General features: G+C 29.8%; 2 protein-coding genes across 3 annotated transcripts; both read right to left on the reverse strand.

Moving 5' to 3' along the window:
• Nucleotides 1-147: 147 nt before the first annotated feature.
• Nucleotides 148-2,441, reverse strand: LOC114714879 (GEM-like protein 1). Its single transcript, XM_028899665.1, has 4 exons — nt 2,201-2,441; nt 2,007-2,114; nt 1,086-1,360; nt 148-520 (listed from the first exon to the last, which is right to left on the reverse strand). Exons 1-4 carry the CDS (start codon nt 2,322-2,324, stop codon nt 326-328), a joined length of 702 nt encoding a protein of 233 aa, XP_028755498.1. The 5' UTR covers nt 2,325-2,441; the 3' UTR covers nt 148-325.
• A 2,162-nt stretch (nt 2,442-4,603) lies between these two features.
• LOC114714878 (GEM-like protein 1) lies at nt 4,604-7,178 on the reverse strand. 2 transcript variants are annotated; one of them, XM_028899664.1, is made up of 4 exons: nt 6,942-7,178; nt 6,741-6,848; nt 5,531-5,781; nt 4,604-4,934 (listed from the first exon to the last, which is right to left on the reverse strand). In XM_028899664.1, exons 1-4 carry the CDS (start codon nt 7,075-7,077, stop codon nt 4,740-4,742), a joined length of 690 nt encoding a protein of 229 aa, XP_028755497.1. In that variant the 5' UTR covers nt 7,078-7,178; the 3' UTR covers nt 4,604-4,739. The 2 variants fall into 2 exon arrangements, with proteins under 2 accessions (XP_028755497.1, XP_028755495.1); XM_028899662.1 differs by having other exon boundaries at nt 5,531-5,811; nt 6,942-7,177.
• Between the last annotated feature and the right edge of the window lie 10,334 nt (nt 7,179-17,512).

The raw sequence follows: 17,512 nt of genomic DNA on the forward strand, positions 1-17,512 counted from the left end.
TGATTTTGTTTCAAAAGAAAAGGTTTTTAATTTGCTACTTTTATTCTGCGAATAACAATTCACTTTGGCATTTAGAAAGCCATTATATATTTTTGATCGTTTTAAACACATGAAAACGGGAAAACAGAAATAAACTTTTTCTATCACTTAGACCAAACAGATTCTTATTACACAGTAAAGTACAAGGGCATTGTTAATCAAGGGTATATCGTAGCACATTATTACTGATCATACAGTACAATTGAACTCTTATATGTCATACAATACAGTTGAATTCTTGTATTTCATTTATGAGCCATGCGCATTTCTTAGAACAGCAGAGCATTCACATTGCAGTGGAATGGTTGCGATATCGCTGTAAGGTCTCACTTAGAGTCTTGAGAGCCTTGTCATATGCTATAAACCCCATAAAAGTGAATTCATAGCCATCCACTGTGACAACCTCAATGTATTTTTCGGAAGGGTTCCATCTATTTGAGGAAGGAGTAACCCTGCTCAACTTTTCCACTGGAACTACCACCTGCATATCAAATACAAAATCAGAGTTGGTATTAGAAAATATAACATTAGAGATTCAGTTATCAAGAAATTGAAGTAGTCAGCTATGATCTTAGTAGGCAGCACCTATATGAGATAATTTGGCCTAACCTTGTACCTTTGTTTTTTCTGTTAACAAATTTAAGCAGTCCCAACTAACTGAGAATTGAAACATTGAAAGCTTGTATATGAAAGTTAATTAAGCTACCGCTCGAAGATAGGGAATAGTAAGCTGCTTGTTACATTATCAATCTTGCATTGTTGGGGTATGAGATATAATATTTAAGATTTTAATGTTTGTAATGAGATACAACATATGTTGTGCAAAAGCTAACAGAGCCAAAACTTCTGGAATGTGAAATCCTCTCACTTCTTGATTGTCATGCTTCCTTGCATCTTGGATTATATCAAGCATCATGAACACCAATAACACGAAGACAATCAGAGATTTCTACTGTTAAGCAAGATGCTATGATTAAAACGACAGAATACCAAATACCAAAAACTACTTTTAACTTCTGAGTGGGGAAAAGGAAGGTAAAAAATACCTTATAGCACATGGATTGACTATGGAGTGAGAATGGGTAATAATGAAGTGGATAGTCACTGCAGAAGGCTAATCTTTTTGTTGATATGAAAAGTGTTCCATTTATAGGTCCAGAGAAAGTTGATAGATAGCAGGCATATTGCGTTAACAGCTTCTCTCCTTGCAATATCCCAAATGAATTCTGAAATACTCTGTCATGCCCTCCTTGGGTGAGCACTTTTGTTCCTTGAACAAGTCTAGCCATTGCTGCATCAGCTGGATTAGAGCCCAACCTGACTGCATATGGAAAACATATTACAGAGGCTCAGACTTTCCCCAAAAAAAAAAAAACTAAACTCAATTCGTCTATTGGACTTCAGACCAGACTTGCATTTAGTACAATGTTCATGTCGAAAACTTAGTTTATAAAATCATAGTGAATAAGGGAAGAACAAAATCTGAAACTTACCTGAAAGGAACCATGATTAACTATCACATAGGTGTCAACTGTTAGGATTCTAGTCTTCTGCTGATTAACAATCAGCTTCCCAGAATTTAGAGAAAAACAGTTGAGATAAGGAAAAAGCGAAAGAATGCAATTCAGCTTACGTTATCTTTACTTATTTTTATGCGATCCTAACCAGACACAAAGTACTAGTATTTACTTTAATTTTTCTTTATACGTACAAGACAATTTATATATAACAAGTAGTAGTAGTACTCTCACTTCACTAGATTTGAAATTCTATATTCTAACATCACATAAAGACCATTAACCATTCCATCTTAAGCTCTTAGGTCGTGATCATAGTCTATAACAATTACTTCTCCACCCAGTTCTTCTCAAGTCGACTTACCTTCATAAGCAGTTAATGGTCATTCATGTTTCATTTCCCGCTTTAATTCATTTCTATAAACGGTCCTGAAGACAGAGGAAACTCACTGTGACTCCAGAAATTATCGGCCATGCTCTCTGCTTGCCTGGTTGCCTTTTCAACAGTTTTGCTACACCGATGTAACGCATCCCATATAGTATCCATGGGATTAGGGCCTGAAATCGTAGCAGAAAGATAAATAGAAGTGAATTACCAAAAAAAAATTCATATAGGAGAGAAGATCCGTTGGAAATTTACTCACTGCTGTTGTAAGCAGGGGAAGCGGACCCAGGGGAAACGTTAGTATAAGGGTTGTGACTGTTGTTGTGGTTGATGGTGTTGTCAGGAGAACTTGATCGAATAGGGATTTCTCTGTAATCGGCCATCTGCTATGGATTAGGAGGAGGAGGAGAAGTAAGAGAACTTTACACTGAACTCTATGTGAGAGAGAGAAATTGCGTGGAGAGGAGCAGGGAATGAAAGAGAACAGAGGAGAGTATGGGAAGAGATGTGTGGGCTACAATTTGCTCACCCCTGTGTTGCGTTACGAAATAAATCGATTACATTATTCTATATTAAGGGTGTGTTTGGATGAAACCAAGCCGTGGTGAAAAAGTGATTTTGGAAAATAGATTCTGGAAAGAATAAATTTTATGAAAAAGTGATTTTGAAAAGTGAGAGTGTTTGGATAGTTGTTATCAGAAGCACTTTTTATATATACAAATTACTAAAAAAAGACAAAAGTTAATTTATGATATATTTTAATTTGAACGAATAAAATTGTTAATAATATATTTTTTATTAACATAATTAATAATACATAAGATAATATAATTAATAAATAATTAATATGTATATATATTTATAAAATATAAGATTAAATATGTTTATAAAAAAATATGTTTATAAAAAAAATAACAAGATACATATCCTATAGACTCACACTCTCCCTTTTTTTCTCCAAAAGCAAAAAATTTTTGCTTTTTCCAAAACTATAGTTTTGACCCAAAACCATGGTTTGTGCAAATTGGGTGGATGTTTGGGTGACTTATCACCCAAACGGTGCCTAAATAAGAAATTAATATGTCAATTACCGCAGTATAAAATTTAGGAATGAAATCTATGTTCTTCCCACAGCAACTCCACCTAAACTGTCATTTTTTATCATGTGGATAGCAACTATTTTTTATTGGAATTTTTTAATATGCATGATCAATATAAATATTTCTAGAAAAAAAAATTATTACCGCCGGTCATTAATATAAGATCTTGTTTGATTTTTATTTTGGTCCTAAATATAAAACACAATCCACTTTGTCTCTCATATTTATACATTTTTTCCCAATATAGTCTTTCTAATAATAGTAGTTCTAATCAATATATTTAATTAACAAAAATATTTTTAAAAAATAACATCTATTTATTACAAAATTTAGAACCGGCGAAAGTACTATATAATATAAAATTTAGGAATAGAATCTAAACCTATGTTCTTTGGCCCAAAAAAAAAATAAAGCAAAATAAGGGGAGGAGAGGGGAGGTGAGAGAAAATTTTAGTAAGTTTGATTTTAAAAAATGGTAAAGTAGGGTTATAAAATTTTTATTAAAAAAAGATGTAAAATAAAATAGTAATAAAAATTAATTAAAATTTTTTAACTTCACTTTTTATTTTTTTTTAATTAGTCTCATTAAAATTTTTCTTTCCCTTCCTCCTTTTTCGTTTTCCTCATACCAAAAAGACTTAGCGTGAATAATCTTTCAATCTGATTCTAAACTATCAATTGGAATTTTACATGGATAAGGATAAGGATTAGGTTGAATATAATAACACCATCCTTCCAGATTTTTTTTTTTTTTGGCCAAACCATCTTTCCAGATTCGTTTGTCAAATTTCGTGATGGAATATGATGATGTTGAAAAGCGAATCTTAAAAAAGTAAATAAGCAGTAACGAATTTGTTCTCCTTTAACTAAGGCCATCAGGAAATATTTATAACAAAAATTAAATATATTAAATGATGTTAACTTTTGGTCTTGAGAATCTTTTTTATTTTTTATTTATAAAAAGTGACTTTTTAAGTATATAAAAAATGAAATTAAGTAATAATTAAATATTTATAATTTTTAGTATCATTTATTATATTAAAATCGTTAACATACAAAATTCTGAAATTTACAATAACTTAGAATCATACTTGAATTTAAAAAAAAAAAAAATCCATGAACAGGTATTTTTCTTGGGACATAAGTTACCTTTTATTTTTGGACTCTGGCCCTTTATATAACAATAAAAATCATACGACACATGTTATACTTATATGGCAAAATAAATTACTTATTTACAACTCCAGGCAACTTACATCTATTTTTAATAGAGAATCTACGAAATGTGATTTTCATTATAAGATTATTGTTAATTTGGTTATACGTATTGAGAGCAACTTCCATTTCTACAACTACATTAGGATGAATAAGCAAAGAATGTGCTCCCAAAAAAAGAATAAGATTCCACAAGAAGTACTCCTCCGGTCCTTAATATAAGACCCATTTAACTAATTTGATTAGATTAAGGAAGTTAGATAAGTTAGTTAATTATAAAACATGACTCAATGAAACATTAAACAAGTGCGTTTGAGTAACATAAAACTACTAGTATTTGAAGGAAGTTTTTCAAGTAACATAAAACATGACTCAATGAAACATTAAACAAGAAGTGCCAAATCCCATTTTCACCCAATAAATTACGGAGCTGTGTGTTTTGTTATGAGGAAAGTGCGTTGTTGTTACAACAGCAAGAAGCATTCAAGTTGCAGAAGAATGGTTGCGATGTCGCTGTAAGGCCTCATTTAGAGTCTTGAGAGCCTTGTCATATGCTATAAACCCCATGAAAGTGAATTCATAGCCATCCACTGTCACTATCTCAATGTACTTTTCTGCAGGGTTCCAGCTGGTTGTGCATGGACTCGCCCTGCTCAACTGTTCCATTGGAATTACCACCTACACATATCAGACACAGAATCAAATATCTGATATTAGAGAACATAACATTAGACATTTAGAAAGAAAAACTTCTAGGTACAGAAAGAAAATCTCTGAAGGGACACCAGTAACCATTTTAGAAGATGCAACCAGAAATATTGTTAGTTGTAGAAGCCTAGTAAAATCTCTCACCTTGTCTTAAGAATCATATGAAACTATTCATGAGTTGTCTTTAATATGATATCAAAATCATTTTACGACCAAGTAATTAAGAGCTTGATCCTTATTAGCAGTACCCCTCTTTGGGCTTTAACTGCTCCTTAAGGCAAAGACTTCAATGATGTCAAGAATCTTGAATACTAATGTAGCAAACAGAAAGTCATAGATGTCTACTGATATGCAAGACAATAGGATCAAAAGCACGGCATATTGTTAGGAGTTTCACGTCGGGGAGTCTCACAAGTATAATGTGATTTATGAGTTTAAAGAGTCTTCCCATCCAATAAGTTAGTTTTTGGTTAGATACTTTCTTTAAACTTGTGCTGGTAATACCTATATGCCAAGGACTAATGTGAAGTTTTGAGGGGCAAAGAAAGAAGGAAAGTAACAAATACCTTGTAGTATACGGATCGACTATTATGAGGAGCGTTTGGGTAATAATAGAATGGATAGTCACTGCAAAAGGCTAATCTTTTGGTTGAGATGTAGAATGTTCCAAGGATGGGTCCATTAGAAGTTGAGATGTAGCAGGCATATTGGTTCAACAGCTTATCCCCTTGCAGTCTCCCAAATGTATTCTCAAATACTCCGTCATGCCCTCCATATGTCATCAGCACTTTTGTTCCTTGCACAACTCTTGCCATTGCTGCATCAGCTGGGTTAGACCCCAATCTTACTGCACATTGAGAATTTCAGAACAACTAAATTCATCTTTAACTACTTATTACCCCACGTTCTTAATATAATGCCTAGTTAACTAATTTGAAAAGATTAAAAAAGTTAGTTAAGTTAGTTATTCATGGTAAATAGATACTCCTCCGGTCCTAATTATAAGACCCAATTGACTTATTTGAGGAGATTAAGGAAGTAAGTTAAGTTGGTTATTTATAATAAATAAGTGTTGTCATTCCTAAAATATCCTTGCTAATTAAGTATATTGGCTAAAACTATCATTATTAGAAGGATTATCTTGGAAAAAAATACATAAATATAAGAGACAAAATGGATTGGGTCTTATAATTAGGACCAAATAAAAAGTCAAATTGGGTCTTATAATAAGGACCGGAGGAGTATTATCTTTCTGAAAATACTCTTATTAATCAAGTGTGTTTAAATTACCCATTAATAGTAACTCCTTAACGTATGTAAAGATTAGGGTGTTATATTTAAAAGTTAGTTGAAAAACAAAGATAGTAAATTAGAACTACCCCTTAATATATGCAATTAAGGGGATAGTTTGAGGGAAAAAATCACAACTTTTCAGAGATAGAATATATTGAGTTCTTATATTAATCCTGAATAGCTTCTAGATATCTAGGCCAGAGGAAGTAATACTTTACTTGTCTTTCTTTATACGTGCAAGACAAAATTTATGTGTAACACAAAGTTCCTGTACTCTTGGATCCAAAACTGAAATTCTATGTTGTAATATCCATATAGACCATTTCATATCAAGCTCTTAAATTGTGATCATAATCAATAACAATAGCATGGACCAAGTTCTGCTCCAGCTCACTTGCCTTCACAGGCAATCTATGGTTTCACATACTTCTTTTGCTGCTTTAATTCATAGAAAGTATTGGTGAAGACAAAGAAAAAACTCACTGTGTTTCCAGAACTTGTCAGCTATGTTCTCTGCTTGTTTCGTTGCCTTCTTAACGGTCTTACCACACCGATTCACCGCACCGAATATAGTATTCATGGGATTGGGAGCTGAAATCGTAGAAGATAAAGTGAGAGATAGAAACAGAAGTGAAACGAGAAGGAATCTTACAAAGTGAACAAAATCTCTTGGGAATTACTCACTCTTGTTGTTAGCAGGGGAAGTGGGGGGCGGCATAACCTTAACATAAGGGTTATGGTTGTGGCTGTTGATGATGTTGTTGTGAGCAGCCATTTCTGGAGCATTTGATTGAACAGGGATCTCACTGCGATTCGCCATATGCTATGGAGAAGAAGAGGAAGAAGAGACGGTTGCACTGAACTGTGCTTGTGACAGAGACGAGAGAGAGCGAGAGATCGCGTAAGGAGGACGAGGGAACGTATAAAGAACAGAGGATTTTAGAAACAGGGGAAGGAATAATAGCAAGACAAATATGCGGGCTACAGTTTTTTTCTTGGAAATTGGAATCTCAAAATAAATAAAACACATTATTTTGTAATAAATAGAAAATCGATATTCAATAATTTTTTTTGCCAACCAATATTCAATATTCATCAATATGCAAATATAAAATAAAATGTATATAATGTATATCATTATTTATAATTTACTATGAGATTATCAATAATATAACTCCTGTTTTAGAATTTGCATGATGCCAAGGCCAGGAATTAAAAGGGCTTTGATACTTTGATATGTATTATTATTTTCGGTCCTTCATATAAAATTCAGTTCACTAATTTAAAAAGATTAAGAAAATTATTAAATCTTAATTATAATATATTACTCCTCCGGTCCTTATTATAAGACCCAATTTGACTTTTTATTTGGTCCTAATTATAAGACCCAATCTATTTTCTCTCTTATATTTATGTATTTTTTCCAAGATAATCCTTCTAATAATGATAGTTTTAGCCAATATACTTAATTAGCAAGGATATTTAGGAATAACAACACTTATTTATTATAAATAACCAACTTAACTTACTTCCTTAATCTCCTCAAATAAGTCAATTGGGTCTTATAATTAGGACCGGAGGAGTATATGATTTTTTTTAAAATACATATATATATATTATTAGATTATATATCAACTTATAAGTGAGACAAATTAGTTTAAAAAAACAATAAATATAAATATTTCAAAATAATTTAGCAATTTAGTTAACATCCTCAAATTAGTTAATTGGGTCTCATATTAAGAATGCAATATTACTAAGTTATATGTGTGGATCACATTTAAATTTAAATAATTTAAAATCTTTTAACAATTAATAACGTAGTAATACAAGTTTTTGCAGTTTTCTTTTTGAGAAAACTACCTATTATTTGGTTACCCTTGAGTTTTTATGTTCCAGTTGAAGTAACTCCATATAATTTTACTTTTTATTAATTATAATGTTCGTGCTACCAACCTAATTTTAGCGAAATATATATAAATAAAAATTTTGCCTTCTAACATAAAAATAATTTTGGGAGAATTACAATGAGATCCTAATAAAGAACAATAACTAACCATAAATCCTAATGACAAGTTAGAAATTGTTAGTTTTTAATCTAAGACTTGTTATTACATGTTGTTTAAGTTATTATTAGGACTTTTTGATAATTATTTTTTTTTTTAATTTGATTGCAACTCTCTCAATAATTTTTGATGGTGTTGATAAACACCATTGACATTGAGCCTCTCAGGCTAAACCCAAATATCCGTGCGAAGTTAGAGTAAACCCAAAAGTTATTTAGAAATAGTATTATTTATAATTTATAATTCATGGGTTGGCATGCAAATAAATATATTAATACATAAATTTAATAGAATTGCCCACGATTTTTCCAACTAATAGAACACCACCGGAAAAGATATGCTTCCCAGCTATAGAAAATGACCCTTTTATTCGCCAGGATGGAAAATTACTATGCCGAAAGGGGAAATCTGAAAAATTATTAACGAATAGGTTCTCTTTTAATCAACGGCGCTAGACGTCATAAGGAAATATTTATCATATTTTATATTATTACTATAGGTTTCAGGGATTAAATAATTTGTTTAAAGTTTGAGATTTAAATTATCATTGATTTGATTTAAAATGAAATCACATGAACCTTATAAAAACATAAATGAGGTGATAAGGCTTATAAATCAGGCATCATCTCATATATATGCATTCGATTGATGATTTGATGCTTGTTTTTGAATTTTTTTAAAAATCACTGTATATATAAAGAATGAAGGATAAGAAGAAGGAAATTAAAAGGAATAAAACAAAGAAGAAAAATAAATGAACATTGGATCTTTAAAAAAATTTACTTATTAATTTGGTTATGCTCCTTGAGAACTGCTTCCATTTTTTTTATTATAACAAAAATCAACTGAATCCAATATTATGCTGGTCACAAGTCACATCACCTAAAATCACCCCCTTCCCCTTCACCCAGATCAAGTAAAATCTCGTCCTTGTTTCATGTAATTAAAATTTTTATTGCACGTAATTAACAATTTGGATTGAGGTCTGAACAAGAGATAGCAATTCAGATTTTAGATGCTCCGATCTTTCTACTCGTGTGATCACATTTTGACTTTAAATCCCAACCGAATAGTTTTAAAATTAAAATTATAGAATTATAATGGTTTTATATATTAATTGACAACTGTCTGGTTATAATTGAAATTTTTTTTTAAAAAAGGTAGTTTATATAGAAAGAGATATATAAATTAAACTATAGCAATTAAGTCTTATTTACTTTCAATTTATTTTCTCGGCAAACAATCTAACTTTAGCTTAATCATTATGTTTACAGTATTTTATTTGACTTATTGATGGAATAATAGTAATATAGTACTTATTTTCTTTAGTTAGTTTATTTTTAATTTAAATTTTATGATTTATTTTTTTAGATTTAAATTTTAGCAGTCATTCTTTTAATATTGAAAAGATGACTGGGACACTTGGTAATTAAATTACCCTTCATTTGGCAAAAAAATTATTTTTACTAAAATAATTTAAAAAGAATTTAACTCTTTAACTTACAAAGCAAAACAAATATTATTTATAAGCGTGAGAGATGTAAAAATAAGTATTATTATCGCTTTTGATAAAGATAATAAATAAAATTTATACTTGAATAACTAAATTAGTTAGTAAATAATTTTGAGAGAAGATTGTCAGAAGGAGATGAGTATCACTGGAATTTGTACGCATCAACTGTTTTTCATTGTATTTATAGACACGTAATCTTGTTCGGTTGTTACAAGTGGCATTCTAAATTTGTAACAAGTAAACCCTATGGAATATAACAATTGGTGTTATCGCATTTTGTATTTGATTTTATTCAATTTATAATTATTTTATAATTTATACCGCTATTAAATATAAAGTTCACATTAATTAAAGGGGAAATTAGACTAAAAGACCTATAAGAAATAACACTTATTGGCGAGGATTTTAAAAGTTATAATTACTTGAAAAGATAAAAATTAAATTATAAAAATAAAAGTGCTCCTTGTGGTTCACAGTGTAAGTTGTTTTAACTAATTTGTTAGAATCAAGAGATGACAGTTTTGTTTCAAATTTAAAAAAATTTTCTTCCAACTTTAACTCATATCAAATGAAGTTATAAATGAATGAGAAAATTACAAAAAAGAAACCACATTTAAACATTAATTTTAGGGCAGAATTGCTAATAAATAAGCACTAATTAGTACTTATTCCTCTGGTTCTATTTATAGGGCAGAGAGAGAAAGTTTATTTTAGTTCTATTTATAAGTTATTTCATTAAATTTTTATCATGAATATACTATATTGTCTTTTATTTATTATAGCGTAGATAGTTTTTTTTTTTAAAAGTGTATATATTAAATAGGGATAAAGTTGAAAATAAAGTTTAAAGTTTTTCTTGATTTATGTGAAATATTTTGAAAATGATTTATAAATAGGACCAGAAGAATATATTATAGATTGATTTTTTTGTCTTGGCAGAAATGAGTTATGTCATATATGGTGAATGGGAGAGAGCATTAAATTACCCCAAAATCCAACATCCTCATCCTTGAACCACCCGTCCCCTAAATCTCGACGGCCTTGAGTCATCGCCCGGCGTTGAAAGCCAATCAACCCCTTTTCGCGTTCATTCTAAACCTCGCCCTCAAGAGAAGTATTCTTTAGTCTTATTTGTAAATTATTTTCAACATATTTAAAAAGCCTTAAACTGAATTAATTTTCTTTTAAATTATAATAATTTTTTAACTTTATCTTAATTTATATACATTTGGAAAAAAAATTATTTACCACTATAATCTTTATAATTTGTCATGCACATTTGTCATTTATATGGAGAGATTTTGGTCTTTTCTATTTATCACTTGCATCTTTTTTAATACTTCATTTTCAACTCCTCTGCCCCTATTAATTATAGTAAAGATAAAGAGAAAGAATAGGTGAGAAAAAATATATTAGTATTTAATAGTCCCCTTAATAAGGGTAAAAGTGAAAAAATTTCATCTATTTAATACTCTCCTTGGTATGTGAGAAATTGCTACAAATAACAAATAAAAAGAACCAAAATGGTAAACTATAATAAATGAAAAACAAATCAATGAATTGACTTATAAACAAAACCAACATAATATTTTATCGCTGCTTTATAAATAAAACCAAATGAGTAATTTGACAGGGTTAGTAGAATCTATCCCGATCCAAAGGGCAGCAAACTCGGTTGGGTTGATTCAGTGGAGGTCAAAGGAGCTTCCAGTGCTAGTTTTCTGAGTTCGTTGGGTTTAGTATTCATAGCTGACTGCTCAATGATAGAGAAAATCCTCTTGACAACCAACAGCCTTGTCTTAATAGAATGAGCTTTGGCCACTTAAACACGAACTCTCTGACAGTGCGTGTGAATATAAAAAAGCGTTCTTAGGAGAATTATAATTAAGTCAGCCCTTGAATCTGACCCATCAGTCAGTCAAATAGTCATATTAAAAGAATGGCTACTTGAAGATCCACCCCCTGGTGAGGGCGTCAAGATTGGAAAGCGATGAAATGCATACAGGGTTGGTTCACACTGTATTTTTAGCCTTCACCAATGGCTATAAACTTGGCCAGGATAGGATTTGATGAGCTTGAATTGTCTTCAGTACCGAATGAATGTACAGAACTGGCCAGTTTCCAGCACTTCATAAAGTTATATATCAAATTATATATTGATAATAGTCTCTTACCCCAATCTGGGCCTGCGTTCATGGATCCAAAGAACTTCGATATCCATTTGCTAGTATGAGTTGTTGTCGGAGGGAAGGTGGGAGGTTAAGCAATTTAGTGCTTTTTCATATCTAATCTTTTTAGATAATTATAATTTTTAATAAGAAAAATGACAACAAAATTCCTGTTGAATTTTAAAAAGACATGTAAGTTACATATACTATTTTTATAATGGTTTTGACTAACTCTTATAATGATTTTGACAAGTTAAAATATGTTAAAATCATATATTTGTCATTTTGAAATTTAACAAGTATTTTTCTGCCATTTTTTCTTTTTAATATCTTTGTTAATAAATATCATTCTTTTTAGGTCTTTTGTTTTAATTTTTCCTTGATTAAAGTTTGGTGCTCTTTGATATCTATTTTAATATATTTGTAAGGAATTGTGTGTGTTTTATTCAAACCAGCGTAAGGAATTGTGAAATGTATTCATAGAATGCATCGTATAAGACTTGTCTTATAATTTTTTTTTTTTTTCCCGTAGTCCAGGATACAAGAATTTTAGACTTTTGAAAGAGCGAAAGAAATAAAAGCCTTCTACATGGATGAACTAGCCAACCAAACCCAGACTTTTAAACCTATCCACGGTAAGAAACCTCGTACTTTTTTTAAATTTTAATATAAAATCTAATTGACTAATTTAAAAATATTTTAAAAAACTAAATAAATCTCTTAATTATAGTATATATTACATAATTTTTTTAAAATACTTATTATAAGTAAAGTAAATTAGTTTGAAAAAAAAGATACATATAAATAATTTAAAATAATTTATTTAACTTTTTTAATCTCTTCAAATTAGTTAACCATGACTTATTTTAAGGATTAGAGATAGTTAACCGTGACTTATTTTAAGGATTAGAGATAGTATTATGATATGTAATTTATTCTAAAAATATTATAATTTTGATACTGTGAGAGTGAATACGAAATAACCAAGTGTTTCCTCATAAAGCAAATATTCTCAGAAGAATTATAATGAGATTTTAAAGAAAGAAAATAATTACTAATAAATCTTAATATCAAGCAAGCAATTATTAGTTTTTGTCCTATAACTAGTTATTAGAGATTACTCTACTGTTACCAAACTTTTTAGTAATTATTATTTTTTTCCTAATACATATAGTAGTTATTCCCATATTCTTTAAAAGTGGGGAATGATATACAAAGGAACAGAGTACACAGAAAGAGAGATACTGGCAAGCTGTAGAATATGATTCCAAGCACCGAGGTCTTTATCCTTTTTTCCTTTTTTCAATTTTTTGGGAATATATTCGATCACCTGTATATATATGAGTTACAAATAACATTTTTTTTAGTTTCTTTTTTCAATTTGAAAGCTTAGTGAGCTGTTCATATATATCAAACGATCTATCCAACAGGTTGTTATGTTCATAGTATTCTTTTACCATTTCTTTTCTATTACTCTCGGTTCCAATTGTAAGACCTGATTTATAATATACAAATAAGGTCTTAATTCTGATTTGTAATATATAAATAAAGTCTTATAATTAAAATTGAAGGTAATAAATATTATTTACCCATATTGTTGGGACAACAGTGGGTTGGCTGTTAACTTTTATTTCCAAATTGCATTAGTACGTTGAATGAAACTAGCTACATCAACAATAACAGTTAAAATGTTTTGCTTCCTCTAAAACAATTGCATTATTTCCAATTTCTATAACTTTGTGTGGCAAACCCAAATCAATTTGGTTCAAACATTTTAGAAACTCGTTGATTTGAGCCAAAATATTGTGAGCTTTGTCAACTTTATTAATATTATACTTGTGATGAAATTGCAGCTATTCCCCCCTAAATTCCTCATATTTTCCTCATATTTTGATCTAAAGAGGAATAAAAGACCTCTTACTAGATCGCATTTTTCTAATAATGCTTGTACTAGCATGAGCTCTTAAAAATCCAAGTAGTCATCATCATCCAAATTACTCATCTGGTCATTAATATAAGATTTAATTAACTAATTTGGATAAATTAAAGATGTTAATTAAATTAGTTAATATGATTTTTTTAAATACCCTAATTATATATCTTCTTCAATTCTCTCCCTTTCTCTCCTACTTGATTATTTTTGAGTGAATATTAATAGGGTTAATTTGAAAAAATATTGATAAACATGTAAAATAGGTCTTGTATATAGGACTAATATCAACTATCAAATTAGATTCTACATTAAAAACCGAAAAAGTATTTTTTTTCCCCCATAAAAGATGCATAAGCCTATCAACCACATATGAATAACCACAGCAATCCAATTTCATGAGCCATCACCTCTATTCTTGATTTATATAATCTTATAATTTTGTGCGTATCAGCACTGGAAAATTGCAATTTTAGCCGGTGAGAAATCCCTCGCTAATTTCGATACTAAACATCATAATGCTAAATTTCAATTTTCAACGACAAAAGCTTATTATTTCTTTTCTAATTAACGAAAGCTATATATACATAAATAGCAAGGGATAATGATATGTTCACTTATTTAGCGAGAATATCCCAACCTCACTGCTATTGCTATTTCCTCTTAAAAATTAGTGACAGATTAGAGATGGATTATGTTCCTTAATTGCAATATTAGCAAGCTATCGGCTTAAACCTCACTATTTCCTGGCTAAAAGATTTATATGCTCACATATATATGGCAAGAATTTTAGGCTGGTTTAATTTGACATTCCTCACTAATTTTGCGAGGATACTCTCCCGCCACAAATCCTTCACCGTACCAAAGCTTCTATTTGTACTACCTCCCCTGATTGATTAATTTAAGGAGATTAAGAATGATAAATAAATTTCTTTAAATAGTTATATTTATCACTTTTTTAAAATTAATTTGCTTAAATTATAAATTGATATATAATCTAATAATACATATAAGTATTTGAGAAAGATCACCTCACATATGTTGTAATTAACTGATTTTGTTTACTTTATTACTATCATCAAATTAGTCAACTGGGTTTTAATTATCATAAAGACTAGAGGTAATGCCTTATGTTTGAGACAAGAAGAAGCAATAATCAAGACTAAGTTTGAATACTTATGATGTATATATGTACTCCTTCGGCCCTTAATATAAGATCTAATTACCTAATTTAAATAGATTAATGATATTAGTTAAATTAGTTAATATGATACATTCTTTATAAAACACTGGGTTTAGATGCTCTCAGAATCCTTCTTTCTCCTTTTCTTCTCTGAATTTCATCTCCACCGTTGGATCAAATAATATATGGTTCAGATCTAATATTTTAAAAAGCATATGTCCACCTTCTCTCTCTCCTGTTTATGTAATGTTATAATAATAGTTTTAGAAAGTATGGAATCTGAACCATTTATTGTTTGATCCAATGGTAAAAGATCATATGCGGAGAAGAAAACGAGAAAGAAAGATTCTGAGAGGATTCAAACCTTAAAACACTCTAAACATCTTTCTTAATTTCATCCCTCCTTCTCCTACTTAATTATTATTAATGGAGGAATATTAATAGGATTAATTTGGAAAAAAATTGATAAACATGTAAAATATGTTTTACATATATGATTAACATTAAATCCCCAATTAGGTGTTATATTAAACATTAGAGGAGTGAGTATATATATATATATATATATATATATAAAGCTCACATATAAAAAAAACATATAGAACTAAAGTTCTTTTTGTATGTATAACAATAGTTCACCCAAGATGCAGAATCTGCTAAATGGTGATGTTTCTTTCACTGTTTTTGTAAATTCTTGCCGAATAAGCTGGGATGAATGACTAGCTACTGATAACAACTATGTTGAAAGTAATGTTCAAATTAGCTAGAGCTTCAAATTCATGCCATCGTATACTGCCATACGGAAATTCAGTTATATCATATGTATCCAACAAGTATATTTTGATTGATCTATAAGATCTAGTTTTATAGTTCAATTTGAACTGCAAATTAGATATCATACTAAGAGCCGAATGTAATATTACATACAATCTAGCAACCTCCAAATCCTACACACTTTATGTATAACATTTTTACGCATTTGGTTATATATATGTCTAAAAATTGGCCCGTAATATATTTCTATATATACTTTAGTTATTATATTTACAGAGATCCCCAAATTAAAGAATTTAATCCTATGATTAGATCTTTTAAATATGGAAACAAATCCCACCTTAATCAACTAAGGACCCTTCTATTCGTTGTTGCTATATATCCTCTTGCTGTTCATGCATGAGAGAATATTTCTTCAGATATAACCCAAAAGAGAGGATCACTAATTGACTCCACCTTGTTATCATCATTCTATTGCAACAAACCATTTACTCAATGATATGCTCGCGCGCGCACATACACACACAAATATATTGCACTACTCTATATTATTTATATTATTCAATGAAATATGTATGTATAAAATCATTCAAGGATCAGTTAATTAACTGTTAATTAGACAGAATGCAATAACTTACAACAAAACACCACAGAATTTTTCAATATTCAGACTATGTCACAATTTTCTTCTTTGTTACGAATTAGGTTCTCAATATACCTAGGAAAAGAGATTATAGGAATCATGCATATAATCAAACATCAAATCACCTATTGGCCGCTCAAGCAACCCTATCTCTCCCTATTTTATTTCCTCCTGTATTTAAGCTATATTCTATATGAAGAATCTACTGAGACGAATACTAATAAAGATATAGATAAAGTAGTCATAAGGAATATATATATATATATATATATATATATTTATATAATGATTTGATACCTCATAGGATACCAGTACAGACACTTAATTAATAAGAGAAATAAACTGGAGCCCAAATTGATACTGAACAGATATATTTTATGGTACCTTTCTGGAGTAAATAAGAGTCAAGGAATAAGTTAATTAAGTTAATTCTCTCATCTTTGGCAGTGACAGTAACCTAAAAGTGAGACTGGCTAGAGTGACAAGAAGTATTTACTTGAAAGTAGCTAATTAAGTTAAATCTGATCAAAAATGAGAAGAGGGAAAAAGGAAAGAAAACAACTAGCTAGCGAAGCCCGTCCCCTACATGCCTATGTTCATCAGCAAAGAAAAAAGGTGGTCTGGTCAAAGATAGATAGATACACACACACACACACACACATATATATATATGTATATAAATATATATATTGATGTTTGAACTGAAGGGACAGAAGTGGAATCCAATGATGTTTAAGTTAATTAATCATCTTTGCATTATAATTTATAAAAAATGTGGGACATCACCTGATAACATTTGTGGGGTTTATACCGCTGCTAATATATAACTCTCAAAGCTTGATATATTGAAAATATATCCTCCTCTGTCTCTTAATATAAGGCCAATTTTGTAATGTAAGTCCAGTTATTAATATAAGATTTATTTTGTGGAATAATTTTCATTACAAAATAGATCTTACATTTAGAATCGAATGGTTT

This window comes from Neltuma alba, unplaced genomic scaffold, assembly GCF_004799145.2.
Source record: "Neltuma alba isolate B1F8T4 unplaced genomic scaffold, ASM479914v2 tig00011547_pilon, whole genome shotgun sequence".
In the NCBI taxonomy this organism is placed as follows: Eukaryota; Viridiplantae; Streptophyta; class Magnoliopsida; order Fabales; family Fabaceae; genus Neltuma; species Neltuma alba.

Bases quoted from the DNA above. Each gene is read 5' to 3' on its own strand.
- LOC114714879 (XM_028899665.1), bottom strand. From the start codon at position 2,324: ATGGCCGATTACAGAGAAATCCCTATTCGATCAAGTTCTCCTGACAAC. The intron at 2,115-2,200 runs GTGAGTAAATTT...CTACGATTTCAG, and splicing joins TTCCCCTGCTTACAACAGCA to GCCCTAATCCCATGGATACT. The intron at 1,361-2,006 runs GTGAGTTTCCTC...TTCCATATGCAG, and splicing joins CGATAATTTCTGGAGTCACA to TCAGGTTGGGCTCTAATCCA.
- LOC114714878 (XM_028899662.1), bottom strand. From the start codon at position 7,077: ATGGCGAATCGCAGTGAGATCCCTGTTCAATCAAATGCTCCAGAAATG. The intron at 5,812-6,740 runs GTGAGTTTTTTC...CTCAATGTGCAG, and splicing joins TGACAAGTTCTGGAAACACA to TAAGATTGGGGTCTAACCCA. The intron at 4,935-5,530 runs GTATTTGTTACT...TGATATGTGTAG, and splicing joins GTCGATCCGTATACTACAAG to GTGGTAATTCCAATGGAACA.